Source organism: Bidens hawaiensis, unplaced genomic scaffold, assembly GCF_021521415.1.
Source record: "Bidens hawaiensis isolate Kalapana, Puna unplaced genomic scaffold, B.hawaiensis_p1.1 tig00011896_1, whole genome shotgun sequence".
Lineage (NCBI taxonomy): Eukaryota > Viridiplantae > Streptophyta > Magnoliopsida > Asterales > Asteraceae > Bidens > Bidens hawaiensis.
The window spans coordinates 48,093-61,936 of NW_027491952.1; the positions used below are offsets into that span (position 1 = coordinate 48,093).

At 33.4% G+C, this 13,844-nt stretch overlaps 3 protein-coding genes across 4 annotated transcripts; all 3 read left to right on the forward strand.

The window, feature by feature from the left end:
- The first annotated feature begins 5,300 nt into the window (after positions 1-5,300).
- On the forward strand, positions 5,301-6,279 carry LOC143539440 (tetraspanin-8-like). Its single transcript, XM_077032756.1, has 2 exons — positions 5,301-5,841; positions 5,933-6,279. The coding sequence occupies exons 1-2, from the start codon at positions 5,338-5,340 to the stop codon at positions 6,233-6,235; spliced, it is 807 nt and encodes a 268-aa protein (XP_076888871.1). The 5' UTR covers positions 5,301-5,337; the 3' UTR covers positions 6,236-6,279.
- A 1,227-nt stretch (positions 6,280-7,506) lies between these two features.
- Positions 7,507-8,087, forward strand: LOC143539441 (putative calcium-binding protein CML16). The gene has a single exon (XM_077032757.1). It carries the CDS (start codon positions 7,543-7,545, stop codon positions 8,023-8,025), a length of 483 nt encoding a protein of 160 aa, XP_076888872.1. The 5' UTR covers positions 7,507-7,542; the 3' UTR covers positions 8,026-8,087.
- Positions 8,088-11,301: 3,214 nt separating this feature from the next.
- LOC143539443 (protein Dr1 homolog) lies at positions 11,302-13,267 on the forward strand. 2 transcript variants are annotated; one of them, XM_077032758.1, is made up of 6 exons: positions 11,302-11,495; positions 11,573-11,635; positions 12,418-12,507; positions 12,592-12,686; positions 12,783-12,851; positions 12,936-13,267. In XM_077032758.1, the coding sequence occupies exons 2-6, from the start codon at positions 11,581-11,583 to the stop codon at positions 13,110-13,112; spliced, it is 486 nt and encodes a 161-aa protein (XP_076888873.1). In that variant the 5' UTR covers positions 11,302-11,495; positions 11,573-11,580; the 3' UTR covers positions 13,113-13,267. The 2 variants fall into 2 exon arrangements, with proteins under 2 accessions (XP_076888873.1, XP_076888874.1); XM_077032759.1 differs by having other exon boundaries at positions 11,581-11,635.
- Positions 13,268-13,844: the final 577 nt, after the last annotated feature.

Sequence of the window (13,844 nt, forward strand, 5' to 3'; positions counted from 1 at the left end):
TGCTTTTGATATCACGAATTTGGCAACTCTATATTTGAATAAAACTTTTTGCTTTTAAGTGACTTAAGTCGTGATAGCATTGTTTTTGAGATTTTATAATTCATTTATATACCATAATGTCTTATATAACTTGTCGTTATGATATACATCGTTTTGAGATGTTAATAAACTTTTACGTAAACCGAAGATAGTTGTTTTGTTATCACTCTTATAAGAGAAAGCATAATATTTTTATTACACCGCAAGTGTCCCTAAATCTTATTGTAGATTTACATAAAGGTCTTTAGATTTAAGACCAATAAATTTCACATAAGTCGATCATGTAATTATTTAATTATTTCTCAAATTTATATTATGTGAATAAAAAGATTATTTATCATACCTCAAATATGCTATTCTGGTAGCAATATTATTATATGAGCATGAAGGTTTAAAGCGACTTCATATATGTATGTTCAAAGAAATAATGAAAACCTTGAAATTTGTTTGATTATAATCCATTCCTTGAAGTGAATGTGAATACACATTGATTGTTGCGATCATGGACATAATAGAAAATTTGTAACAATGATTATATTAATAATGAGATTGACTATCAGAATTATAATGTTGGTCATGCTAATGATGAGATCGACCACCACATGTGGCAAAGAGATTGATCTTATATGAGAACAAAATGTGGAAATTCAAAGGTGAAATCACATGATCGTTTGAAACGATAATACAATGTTCTTTCATATTTATAGTATTGCATTAAAGAAGCATACTACATATACGATCATAAACCTAAAGTTTATGGATCATGATTATCGAATGGCACAACCGTTTAGACCACACCGAGTCAATGATGTGAAATATATTGAGGAACCAAGTGATTCTTCATAATACTTATACATGTATATTGCTCTCAAGGGAAAACATTTATTTACCAACTGAAGGAGGGTGTGAATCCCTAAATGTTATGGAATTGAGAAAAGGATACACATATCCTAATATGATACCATTTAGTGTTTTGAAAATCGATGCATCATCTAAATGGTTATCAAGATCGCAACTACATGTTTGCATGATCTATGGCTTAGCTAATAAGATAGCAAGCATATTATTCCAGATTGGTATATTACATTCGGTTATAATAATGAATTTGATTCCCAAGTTAATAATGATCATTGGAATAAGTGTTGAACTTCATAACAGATTATGTTCTTACATAAATTGTATTGTTAAAGACGATTACTCAACGTCTATAATTCGTTGCAAAGGCAATCATCACGAGATCAAAGTTTCATGTTTGTATTTGAGTACATATGATTTTACTGTCTTATAATTAATTCACATCAAGCCAACATTTTATAACATTTACTCCCCACTAAAGTTGGTTTTGGTCAGAACCATATACCTCTCGTCAAATATATTGGTTGTGTGATATGTAATGAAATTAATCCACCACAACACACAATGATGAAACCTTAAAGGAGGTTGAGAATTTATGTTGGGAATGAAACATTGATATACTATTAAATACAAAGAGCCATTAATGAAAATATGTTCATGACTCGTTGGTTTTCACTATAAGTGAATTAACATTCCCAACAATAGGGGAAGATATAAAGCAGTTGAAAAAAGAAATGAGTTAGATTGAATTATCACTAATCCTCAAATAAATGATGTGAACTAAAAGTTCAAAGGATAATCATTTGAAAAGATTGTCGAATCAATTACCAGACAAGTTTACTGACCTAAATAGAGTGACTAATTAAGTCAAATAAATCAACTGCTTATGCTCCAATTAATATTATTGTCCAAGAAGGACATCACGTATTAATAAGAGTCTAACGTACGCATGAAGCGTGGTAGACTAATCGGTTCCAAAGATAAAATTTCCTCGAAAATTGGAGCAAGTAATGAAGATGGTCAAGTCGAGGTGCAGTAAAAAGTCTCTTGAAAGATATTAGACATGATGGTTCTTGAAGAACCTTAGGTACCTGAAACAAAGAGCTCTCAATAAATTATATTGTATCATGTCTACAAAAATATATGGAATCGAAATAAAATCGACGTCGTTATAATTTTATTTATATATATAATTAGCGCTTGAAATGATGATGAGGATCAATATTCTAAATCTGCCTATAAAAAATGATTCACCAAAGTGGAAAAACGCAAATAGGGCAGCGTTGAATTCTCTAAATAACGGAAAGTTTGTTGGACCAACAGTCCGTACAACTAAAGTTGTAAAATGTGTTAGATATAAACGGGTCTTGTATATGAGTTATGAAAATTCATCAAGTGATATAAAGCAAAATTGATGGCACAAAATTTTTTGCAAAGACCCAGGATTAATTATGAGGATTGAGGAGATACATTCTCCAATGGTGGAAGCAATGACTTTCCGATAACTAAAAAGTCTGGTAATATAAAGAGAAAATTGATATGCGTCCAATAAATATTGTGATTCAGTTGATACTGAAAGTTTACAAGAAAGTTTTTGAAGAATTTGAATTAACAAATCATGTAAAGTAAGTTCTCGAGAACACAATGATTTTTGTGTATAGAGTCATATTTGAATATGTTGCAATTATTGAATTTGTTGAATATAAATGGAACTCCTGAAGAGTTTCCTAAGGTAGTTGAATACTTGAAAAGTTAATTGATATATCTTTATGATGGAATTCTTGTGCATCAATAAGTATACACATAGAATGGAATGTAGATGATGAGTATAATAATTCAATAAACAAAAATATGGTACAATATGGATTTTTGATATGTGATATAAGATGATGCGTTAATGAGCAAGTTTATGTAACAAAAATCCTGGAAAAGTGAACGCGTATGCATAATTTGTCAAGTTGAAAAGAAATTCATGATAGATTGGAAAATGCATAAAATTATGTTTATTGTGTATGGACTAATATAGTTGGATGAGCATGGCACAATCAATAATTATTTTGGTAAGGAGGGAGATAAGTTGGATGTCATAGTCATACTTTTATCAAAATTTTACACTTAAAGGTTCATATAATCACAGTTTACAGTGATGATGTACACATCATCGAGAGAAATTGCATAACTTTTAGAAGGGGAATCCTTGACACGATGTGATTATTGCTCAAACTGTAGTTTGAGTATATGTTTAATTATATGTGCATCAATCTATCAAAGTCCATCTAAAAAAAATGTTGAGACAATTTACCAAAGACAATATTCATTCTTTGAGTACGTTAAAGGATGTCCAAACAATGCACTCTATAACATTTCCTATCATAATATGAAACATTATTGGTTCAAAAGTATCATAACTAAATGTATATGCGCATTAATATGCAATGCTAACTATACATGATTTTTATATCTTTTATTTATATTTATCAGCATGTGTCCAGCTATGAGACATCAGAATGGGTTAATACATATATTACAGGTATGAAATATATGACTTAGTATTTTACTAACCCATCAAAACAAGTTTGGCTAGTATTGTCGATGCAGAAAAACACAACATGGATATCAATAAAGTGGTATATGTTTACAAGATGATGCAATAGAAGTTTTCAAATGAAGATCATGAAACGTTATTCAACCTAAGGATTCACAAGTCAATGGCTGAAGATGCAAATGATTGACTACAAAAGTTTTAGACAACTTTCACAGAAGATCAATATTTACCATTTTAAATGATATATAAATCAGGGGGAGACAATACGTGTTGCACTCTTTTTCCCTTAGCTATGGTTTTGTCCTACTGGGTTTTCCTAGCAAGGTTTTTAATGAGGCAACATCTTTAAGCGTATTATGTTGATAACCAAGGGGGAGTGTTATAAATATATAATATTGTGGTTATCAATGCCTAATATAGATTAGCTTTCTCTCCAAGTTTTCCTACCCTATATATACATCTCATGTACCTCTTTGTAATACACACCATATTAATGAAATCTTCATCTTTCTCCATACATCTCTTTCTCACATGTTTGTCTATTAGGCTTGTTTCACAACAAGTTTCAAATATTTCTCGTTTTTGGCCTCTCAACTTTATTTATGAACTTTGTTACATTAGACATTTCCCACAAAAGTTTCACATGTATACTTTTTAGCTCCTCAATTATAGTCTTATATATTTATTTTTTGGCCCATTAACTATAATAATGAAACATTTTTCCTTACAACTTACATTTTAACTTTTTGGTCCTTAATTTTGTTAATGAAACTTTTTTGCAAAACTTTTACCATAACAAATTGAACCAAGTGTAATGACTGATGAGCCCAGAAATTACTTTATGTTGGTTTAGTATTTTACGTATAATAGTAATATTTATGTTAAAAAAACACTTAGTGTTCTCATATGTGATTAGTGATTCCTATAAATATTATTAGTTAGTATTCTATTGTCATTTGAGTTTTGAATCTTTATCAATTAAAGTTTAAACCATAAATTGTTAAATCCTTAGTAACTCTTTGAGTACTTTTGTTTGTTGTTAGTGATAAAGCGTGTATAGTGGTTTTGATTTCGACAAAGTCCCCAATGTCATAGACGAATATTAACCAACGACTGTTTGAGTGTTTTCATTGTCACGTTTGGGCATCGTTTGAGTCCTCATTCGGTTACGGTTTGACACCCCCTGCCGCATCAAAATGCTAGTTGATAATAAATTGTAATTTAATTATGTGTTGTATTTTGTTTATAATTTTTTTGTATATAACTATTTATTTATGGCTTACTTATTATGGGCTCTCTTTTATTGACAAGCCAAAGTACTAGACGATTCTCAAGCCAGTAAATTAATAAAATCAGACAATATCATATAACTCGATTTGTAACGATAAGATCTACAAGTTAATTGAATCAGGTTCCAGACAAATATCCCGGATTGTATATTAAATATTCGAAGAAAAAACTATCCTAGTTAGAATTTAGAAATGGTTGAATAACAAAAACTATTTAATTATTAGAATCCCTTCAAACAAAACTTGAAAATTTATGATGATATTTAGATATTACTTGAATATTTTAAGTATTTAGTTTAATTGAATACATTCATATTCCAAGTTTCAATCGAAATCAACATTTCTAAAATTCGAAATAACATATAATAAAATGAATAACACAAAAATCTAACAAAACCAAACTCAAAACTACCAGAGAACATGCCACAAAATCTAGCACCCACGTCCTCGACAACCTATAACCGTAACAGCAGTTTCCTAATTATTCCTCGACACCCCACGCATGTTTTCTCCAACCGTTTTCCATCCTCGTACAAATAAACCAAACACATCCCATGTTTTCCCATTTCTTCACTCCCAAACTCTAGTCTCCTTTCACTTTTCCCACAAATGGCTAAAACAAGCAACGTGTTAACCACAGTCCTTAACGTCTTAACCTTACTCCTAGGACTCGTCCTAATCATAGCCGGCATTTGGACATCCGTCCACCCGGACAGTGCCACATTATGCGAGAAAACATTCGCTAAACCCTACATTTTCACCGGGACATTCCTTGTAGCACTTGCGGTTATCGGTATTGTTGGCGCGTTCTTCCGAATCAACTCAATGTTATACATTTACTCTGCGGTGTTACTCATCATGATCGTCGGGTTACTTGCGTACGCGATATTTGCACTAGTTGTGACAAATAAACGTATTAGCAAGGCGGTGTCGAACCGTGGGTATAAAGAGTACCGGTTTAGGGATTATTCCAAGTGGCTTCAGAAACATGTTGTGACCGATAAAAATTGGGCTAATATCAAGAGTTGTTTGATCGATTCGCGTGTTTGTTTAGCCCTCGCTCGCGCCAAGACGTCTAAGGACTTCTACCGGACTTATTTGACTCCAATAGAGGTATCATAATATTATTAATGTAACATATATGTATTTACTATAAAATAATAATATGTTGTTATGAAATAATGTAACTATATTATTTATGCAGTCTGGTTGTTGTAAACCACCGGGGAATTGTAAGTATTTGTTTATGAACTCGACGTATTGGGTGCCGCCGAAGACGGGTCCCGCGTCGGATGATTCGGATTGCAAGAGTTGGAATAATGACCAGAAGAAGTTGTGCTATGATTGTGGATCATGCCAGGTTGGAGTATTGAGTAACATGAGGCATCTGTGGAGGAAGTTTGCGATGCTTAACTTTAGCATTATTGTGTTTATTATCGTTATCTATTCCATAAGTTGCTGTGCTATTAAGAACAACGAGGACATCCCGCAACCGTGTCACATCTGAATTAGTATGTCCAAGTTTATGTGTTTTGGTTAGTTTGTTTGTGTTTGAACTTGTGTTTTAGATTTTATGTCTTTTGCTTGCTTGTTTATGTTTGAACTTGTGTTCTAGAGTTATGTCATTTGCTGGTTTATTTATGTTTTTAAGTATTGTACTAGATGTTTCATGTTTGGTTTGTTGGATTGGATCGTTTTGGTATTTCATATTGTGACTTTGGTATTTCATAGTGCTATAACTAATGTATTGAGCTCTTTTAATTCATTTGCTTGGATGTTTCTAACAACCCTTATTTTTAAGATTCTAAACCCAATATAAAATAAGATATGAGCCAAAATAATAATAATAATAATAATAATAATAATAAGCTCAAAATATGTTTTACCAATACAAATTCAATTTTTTAAATAAATTGGAAGTTTGGAACCAAAATTATTTCACCAATTTGCTACTATAATTTATCAATTACCCTTTTTAGTTTTTACCATTGTTTAGAAATTCTAATCGGTAATGCTACAATATGTTTGCAATATTTGCCTTTTAAATTAATCTCCAAAATAACCCCATTTTATCAAAAGCATTAAGAAAACAACCTTGATTTTAGAAGCCTTAACTTTCTGCCAATTTGTGTGTTATTATTTTTCTTCTTTTAAGCCATAGGACACATCCTTATAATCAAAATGATGATTTTCTTTTACTTGTGTTTGAATCAAAAGAGAGTTAAAGTTTTAAGTAAATTGTACCTGGAAAAAATATAATACAATAATTGCTTAACGTATATTAGGTACAAGAATACATATATTCATTGAATCGATTTATGAAATCACATCACACGATCTCGAAATCGTCAATACATATCCAGTTAATCATTGGTTTACCGAAATAGACAGCTTTGGATCGTTAATCGATCAATTTTTTACTTTTCTTCAAGAAAACCGTTTTAAGTGTATTACGGATTTCTTGAGCGTTTTTGAGCGTATTGGATTTTAACACTGAGCGTTTTTAGATTTTGGCTTAAGCGTTTAGTAAAATGGCTTTAAACGTGATTCACATATCTATTGTACGTTAAATAATTATTATACGATAACTTCTCTATCTTCTAAAGTTTTTATAACCTATCTATTTACTTATTTAGTCACAACTTATTGTACGGTGACCATCTACCCCATATATCTCCATGAATACATGCATGCCTCCTACGTTATTCCCTTTACCACCCACAACCACCACCACCCTCCGCCCTCTATCGCCGCCAGCCACCCATCCAACAAATCATTTTCAACGTAAACCGCTAAGAGATCGACCTCAACGTCATGTCACGGCTGCCCGAGGACCAATTAAAACAACTACGTGACATATTCACCCGATTCGACCTAGACAAAGACGGGTCCCTAACCCACCTAGAGGTAGCAGCCCTCCTCCGCTCTCTCGGTCTCAAACCCTCGGGCGAACAGATTCATAAACTCTTCAATAACATGGATTCGGATGGGAGCGGGACGGTGGAATTTGAGGAATTGGTGAATTGTATGTCATCTCAAATGACGTCCGAAGACATTTTAATTAATCAAAGTCAGCTTTTAGAGATTTTTAAAACGTTTGATAGGGACGGAAGCGGATTCATTACGCCGTCCGAGTTAGCTAAATCCATGACCAAAATGGGTCAGCCGTTGTCGTACCGTGAGCTTACTGAAATGGTTCGAGCCGCGGATACGGATGGGGATGGTGCGATTAGTTTTAAGGAGTTTCAAGGAATAATGGCTAGATCGGCAGCCGATTCACTTGGGTTCTCGTTGTAATGAATTTGATTAATGTTAAGGGTTGTTAATGCATAAGTGTAAATTATTATTATTTTTTGTCCTTTGCATATGTTTTCTTGTTAATCATTAGACATTTAGAAGTTCTAAACATGTTATATCGTAGATTTGCAATTTTATGATTTTGATTAGACCATGGGTACTCGGCCTTCGTTGCGGCATTTTGGGCGCCCCCCCCCCCCCCCCCAAAAAAAAAAGCATTTTGGAACAAGCGTTTCCTATAAAACGCGTATATGACACAAATCTTGAGGGTTTTGTGAGAGAGAGAGGTGTTTTGGGGTATTTTTCTCACCACACCCACGTTTTGAAAAATGCTTAAAAGCTGACTGGGCGCCACATGACGTAAAATGTCCGGGTATATCTAGTTTTGACTATGCATGATCTTAGCTAATACAGAACTGTGCTATAGATTTGACACAATTTTTCACTCAAATTGTACCAAAGCCTGTAAGGGCACCTCTAACACGGGCTTTGTAGATCTAGTCCAGATGAGGTGGCTCCTAAGCGGAGGAGAGATGTTAGTGAGAGGGAAGGGAAAGAGTATGAGAAGTCCGACAGTTCGGACGAGGTTACTGAGGCTTGAGGGGAAAGCAGAACGAAGAGGAGAGATAAAGGAGAAGAGTAGGGAATAGAGGTTGTGTAAGCTCCCGTGTTTGGCTGTGTCTGAAGTTAGAGGTGGTTTAAGTGTATCGATATAAAAAACATATGATTTAAAATGACACATGTCATTATGATATTAACTTATTTAATATTCATCTTGCAACTTGTAAGTTAGGTAAATCTTATAATCGTGAAGTTCATTATAACTAGCTACACAATCTCATGAAAATCGTACTTTATGAACAAGTTTACAAGAATTCTAAATCTATATCATCAAGCATACGATTCATCAAAATCATATCAATAAACTAGACCGAAGATCCCTTGTAACAAAAAAAAAAATAATGAATTTTTTTCCGACAAATAACAAGTTTGTAAGCAAAATCAACAAAGTTATATTGATGCCCTTAACATTTGCACTCGTGTAAGAATTTATGATTTACTGATAACTGATTTGCTTGCAAGGTAGCAGTCGGAGGTATTAATTAAAACTATACACGATTTGGTATGAAGGTTTATTAGTGTTGCGGTTTCAAAAAGTTGTGTACTTATGCTTGATTTATCTCGTAAGAATTTATTATCACACGTTCACATTTAAATTCGTTTTATTTCCATAAATGGATATGGAACCAATGCGCAGATCAATGGGTGTTTTCTTAGAATATTGCTTATGAAGGGTTTCCGCCCCTATCTAAGATGACTTGATGATCTTAAAACACGTGAGATGATTTTATGAGATGAGAAGCTAGTACAAAGTAACACGGAATCCTCCATTAAATTAGCGACATATAGTCATGTAAGATAAAAACCACCCTTACCAGAGGCAATATCAGAAATTACCCAACCACGACCAACCTCTCGCTATCATCAATTCAAAAAAATTTAGAAATCACTCCCCACATACGACTCTTAGTCAGCTATCCAATCGTCTGTTTAGTTCTCAATATGTTGATAGAACACATAGATTAAACCTAAACCAAGACCAATGTTTTAAAAAACTAGTATTTTACACGTACTGGATTTGATAAAAAAAATGATACAAACGGTTGAATGATTTGCTCTATAATTTCATACAAACGCAACATTCAAATAAAAAAATAGTCTAAAAGTACTTGATTCAATAATAAAAATAATCCAAAATCTAATTCATAAGAGAGGAAGGGGCACCCATATGGGTAGGGTGTATGGGTTCCAAACCATATGGCAACACCACCCCACACCATGTGAGTAAGGTGCATGGCTTCATTTCATGGCAAATGTTTGCCATACAAAATTGATTCATTGTTGGCCATTGAATAATTAAAATGAATTAATTAAGTTCTAGGGTACTTGTGGAGTTGTGGGTAGGTGATGCCTCTAAGTTTGTGGTTTATGGGTAATTAAAGGTAAAAATGATATGGCACTACATGATTGACCAATGCATGGGTAATACCCATGAGTGTCTCTTCCCCTCTAACCAAAAATACAACAAAAATACTTGATTTTCAAACAAAGTTTTGTTAAAATAAAAGTGTGTCATAGGTTTATGACATCGTTTATTGGTTTACTCATTTTAATTTTAGAGTTAAGTGCCATATTAGTTACTATGCTTTGTTCAACTACGCAACTTTAGTACCTATTCTTTATTTTATACAAATGGCTACCCCAGTTTCAAAAAACTTGCATTTTTAGTATTTTTTTTCTAACCCCGTTAATTTTTTCCGTTAAGTCAGGGATTATTTGGTAACTTCGTTATTTTCTTTGTTTTTTTCTTTTATTTTAAACGCTTATATCTTGTAAACCTTAAATCCACAATCATAACATCAAAATCCAAATCCTAAATCCCTAAACTCTTTCTCCATATCATCATAGGGTTTGAATTTTTACGATATTTGAGAATTTAGGATTTGTATTTTGATGTTTTGATAAAGGGGATTTAGGGTTTACAAAATATAAGTGTTTAAAAGTGAAGAAAAAAAACAAAGAAAATAACGAAGTTACCAAATAATCCCTGACTTAACGGAAAAAATTAACGGGATTAGAAAAAAAGTACTAAAAATGCAAGTTTTTTGAAACTGGGGTAGCCATTTGCATAAAATAAAGAATAGATACTAAAGTTGCGTAGTTGACCAAACCACAGGTATTAAAATTGCACTTAACTCTTAATTTTATCTGCTAGGTTAATAGTCATTTTTAAAAAAAATATGAACCATAAAACATATCAAAAATCTAAGATTAATACCGGTATGTCGGTTAAAACCGGTATTTAAAAAAACGGCTCTAAATACCAACTATCTATTCGAAACCCTGTATAACCTGTTCAACCGACCGGTACGAACATGATATTTAAACCCTGACCAAGACACTCACAAAAATTTCATTGTTATTCCTATTTAATAATTTTACAAAATAATTTTCAAAGTCCATTTTTCATTTTACCCACAAAACCCGAGTCCAGTTTCAACAACCCATGACCCGCATACCTCGGTTAATCAGCACCACAGGATCCAGTCACACCACTCCTTAAATCTCTCACTCTCTCACCGATCATCAACCACCACTTGTTCATTAATCAACATTAACGACAACTCCCATTAATTAATCAATAATCAAACTTATTATAAAACCAACCCCCAAACAAAATGACTCACACCCACTCCCACGCGCCCCGTTCCACCTCGCATCCACCACCCCACGCGCCCCGAATCATTCCCACCACGCGCCTGGAGAATTTAGCCCTAATCGCCTGTAACCACACCCTATCTCTATATCGTGCACCATCACCACCATGCTTCAACCGATCCACGTCGTTAGACTCCAATTCGATACAGAATTAGTCGTTGCTGTGTGAATCACCGTTTATTATCCTCTCGGTGAGTTTTTGGATTCCTAATTGATGAAATTTGATTCAGATCTGATGAATTTGTACGGTTTTTGGTTGAATTTGCAGAGGTTAAGATGGATCCGATGGATATTGTTGGTAAGACGAAGGAGGATGCGTCGTTGCCCAAAGGTATGTTTGATTTTTATTAATATTATTTGTGTTTGATGCGTTTGAATGTAAATTAAGCATATAATTTTGTAAATTAATAATTGTTTATGTGGTAAATAGATTTGATGAATTCATTTTATTATGATGATTTTAGTGATTTAGTTTTGTTTAATAATTTTTGTGCTAGATCTTATTGTCAGAACTGATATCAATCTTAGGCTGTTAGTTAGGGATGAGCGTTTTCGGTAGTTTGCGATATCGGTACAGTGCCGGTACGGTTTGGTTATTTCTCGATGGACGAAATAGCGTACCGTATGGGTACCGAACCGAACATTTCGGGACGGGCACCGGGACCAAATATTTCAAATTTTCGGGATCGGTACTGGTACCATTCCGAGCTCATCCCTAATACCCTTCATATCGGAAGCCGGCGCCTCCTCGTTTTCCCCTTCATCCGCCGTCCCCAGAACGCCGGATAACGGCGCCGATCTGCAAAAGCGATGCCACATCAGCCGGCCACGTCCCTATGACGCCGCCGACCTTCCTCCCCTGCAATGAATGACCTTATTATTTGATATTATGATGATGAATAAATATGTTATAATATGTGCAGACATATTTATTGTATATCTGATATCAGCTAGAGAGAAAATATCTCATTAATTATCTTGAATTTAAGTACTAATTGCTGTCTGTGTTTGCTTATATATTGGAACTATTCGTTATATTTTGGCTTGAATTTTGTTTATACAAAGATTACTAATTAGTAGTTCTAGCTAATGAAAGTTTTTATTTTTATGCAGCTACAATGACTAAAATAATTAAGGAGATGTTGCCTCCAGATGTTCGTGATGCACGAGATACTCAAGATCTTTTGATCGAGTGTTGTGTAGGTTAGATCTTTAATGTACCATAAACGTATATATGCAAACATAACTGTTTAAAACTCATAAGTTTCTTTATTTTCTCTATTGCAGAGTTTATTAATCTCGTTTCATCAGAATCAAACGAAGTTTGTAGTAGAGAAGATAAGAGAACAATCGCACCCGAACACGTTCTCAAGGCATTAGAGGTTTGTTTTTGCTAATTGACTAATTGTAATTATTGCATAATCTTCATAACCGTGTTTTCCATGTGGTGACTAATTATAACTAATTTATTTCTTCAGGTTCTTGGTTTTGGGGAATACTTAGAAGAAGTTTATGCTGCATACGAACAATACAAAGTTGAAACCGCGGTAATCATTTATTTCTTGTTATCTATTTATGATTTTGTCACTTTTTCTATATTGATGTTAACTTTAACTGAAATGATTGAACAGGACACTGTTAAAGGTGGAAAGTGCACAAATGGAGCTGAGATGACGGAAGAAGAAGCATTAGCCGAGCAGCAGAGGATGTTTGCAGAAGCACGTGCTAGAATGAACGGTATTGCAACCGCGACTGCAACTGCAACCGCCCCTAAACCGCCTGACGCTGAACCGAGTTTGAACTGCTAACTTTTAGAGCCATTTTAAGCTATAAAATTAGGCAAGATTTCTTACCTACCTTATGCTGTACAAAGTCCATTTGGTTTAGTTAACTGTTATCTGTTCTAGTGTTGATGTAATGTGTAATTTTAGTTTATGTCTATATGCTTGCTGATTAGTGATTAGTAAGGGTTTGTTAAGGTCAATGCCAAAGTCAAAGCTGCATCTTATTTGTTAGGCATGTTGCAGCTTGAATGGTTTATTGTTGAAAAGGAAATTAATTAGAAAGATTTGTTGACCTCTGTTAGTTTTTATGGTTAACTCTAATTCAGTCTCTCCAAGTTTCAGTTACTTCTCTTTTCTTATCAAAACTCGACTTTAATGACGATAAAAGGTGGTTAATGATCTTTGTTAAAATAAATTTGCATGTTATGACAGCGTTTCGGGTTTGCACATGTCGGTAAAACTACGCAAAATAGTTAACTTCAGTCATAATTATTACATGTATGACAGTGTTTCGGGTTTGCACGTGTCAGTAACTAATAACGACTCAATCAGAAGTCGTGAGAAATTTACACATGTATAAACGAGTAACAAATAATTAATATATATATTAAATAGAAGATTCAATCTTACTCACAATTTTACTATTCAATTTACTATTCACTATTTTAATATTTTGTTAATTTTAACCACTAAATTACAAGCCTTAATTGCATAAATAAAAATGATATTTTTTATTTATGTTATTTTACTTTTTGT

What these genes read in the sequence shown, in the direction of transcription:
- LOC143539440 (XM_077032756.1), top strand. Translation starts at nt 5,338, where the DNA reads ATGGCTAAAACAAGCAACGTGTTAACCACAGTCCTTAACGTCTTAACC. An exon ending in CTTATTTGACTCCAATAGAG is followed by an intron (nt 5,842 to 5,932) that starts GTATCATAATAT and finishes TTATTTATGCAG; the next exon opens with TCTGGTTGTTGTAAACCACC.
- LOC143539441 (XM_077032757.1), top strand. Translation starts at nt 7,543, where the DNA reads ATGTCACGGCTGCCCGAGGACCAATTAAAACAACTACGTGACATATTC.
- LOC143539443 (XM_077032758.1), top strand. Translation starts at nt 11,581, where the DNA reads ATGGATCCGATGGATATTGTTGGTAAGACGAAGGAGGATGCGTCGTTG. An exon ending in GGATGCGTCGTTGCCCAAAG is followed by an intron (nt 11,636 to 12,417) that starts GTATGTTTGATT and finishes ATTTTTATGCAG; the next exon opens with CTACAATGACTAAAATAATT. An exon ending in ACGTTCTCAAGGCATTAGAG is followed by an intron (nt 12,687 to 12,782) that starts GTTTGTTTTTGC and finishes TTATTTCTTCAG; the next exon opens with GTTCTTGGTTTTGGGGAATA.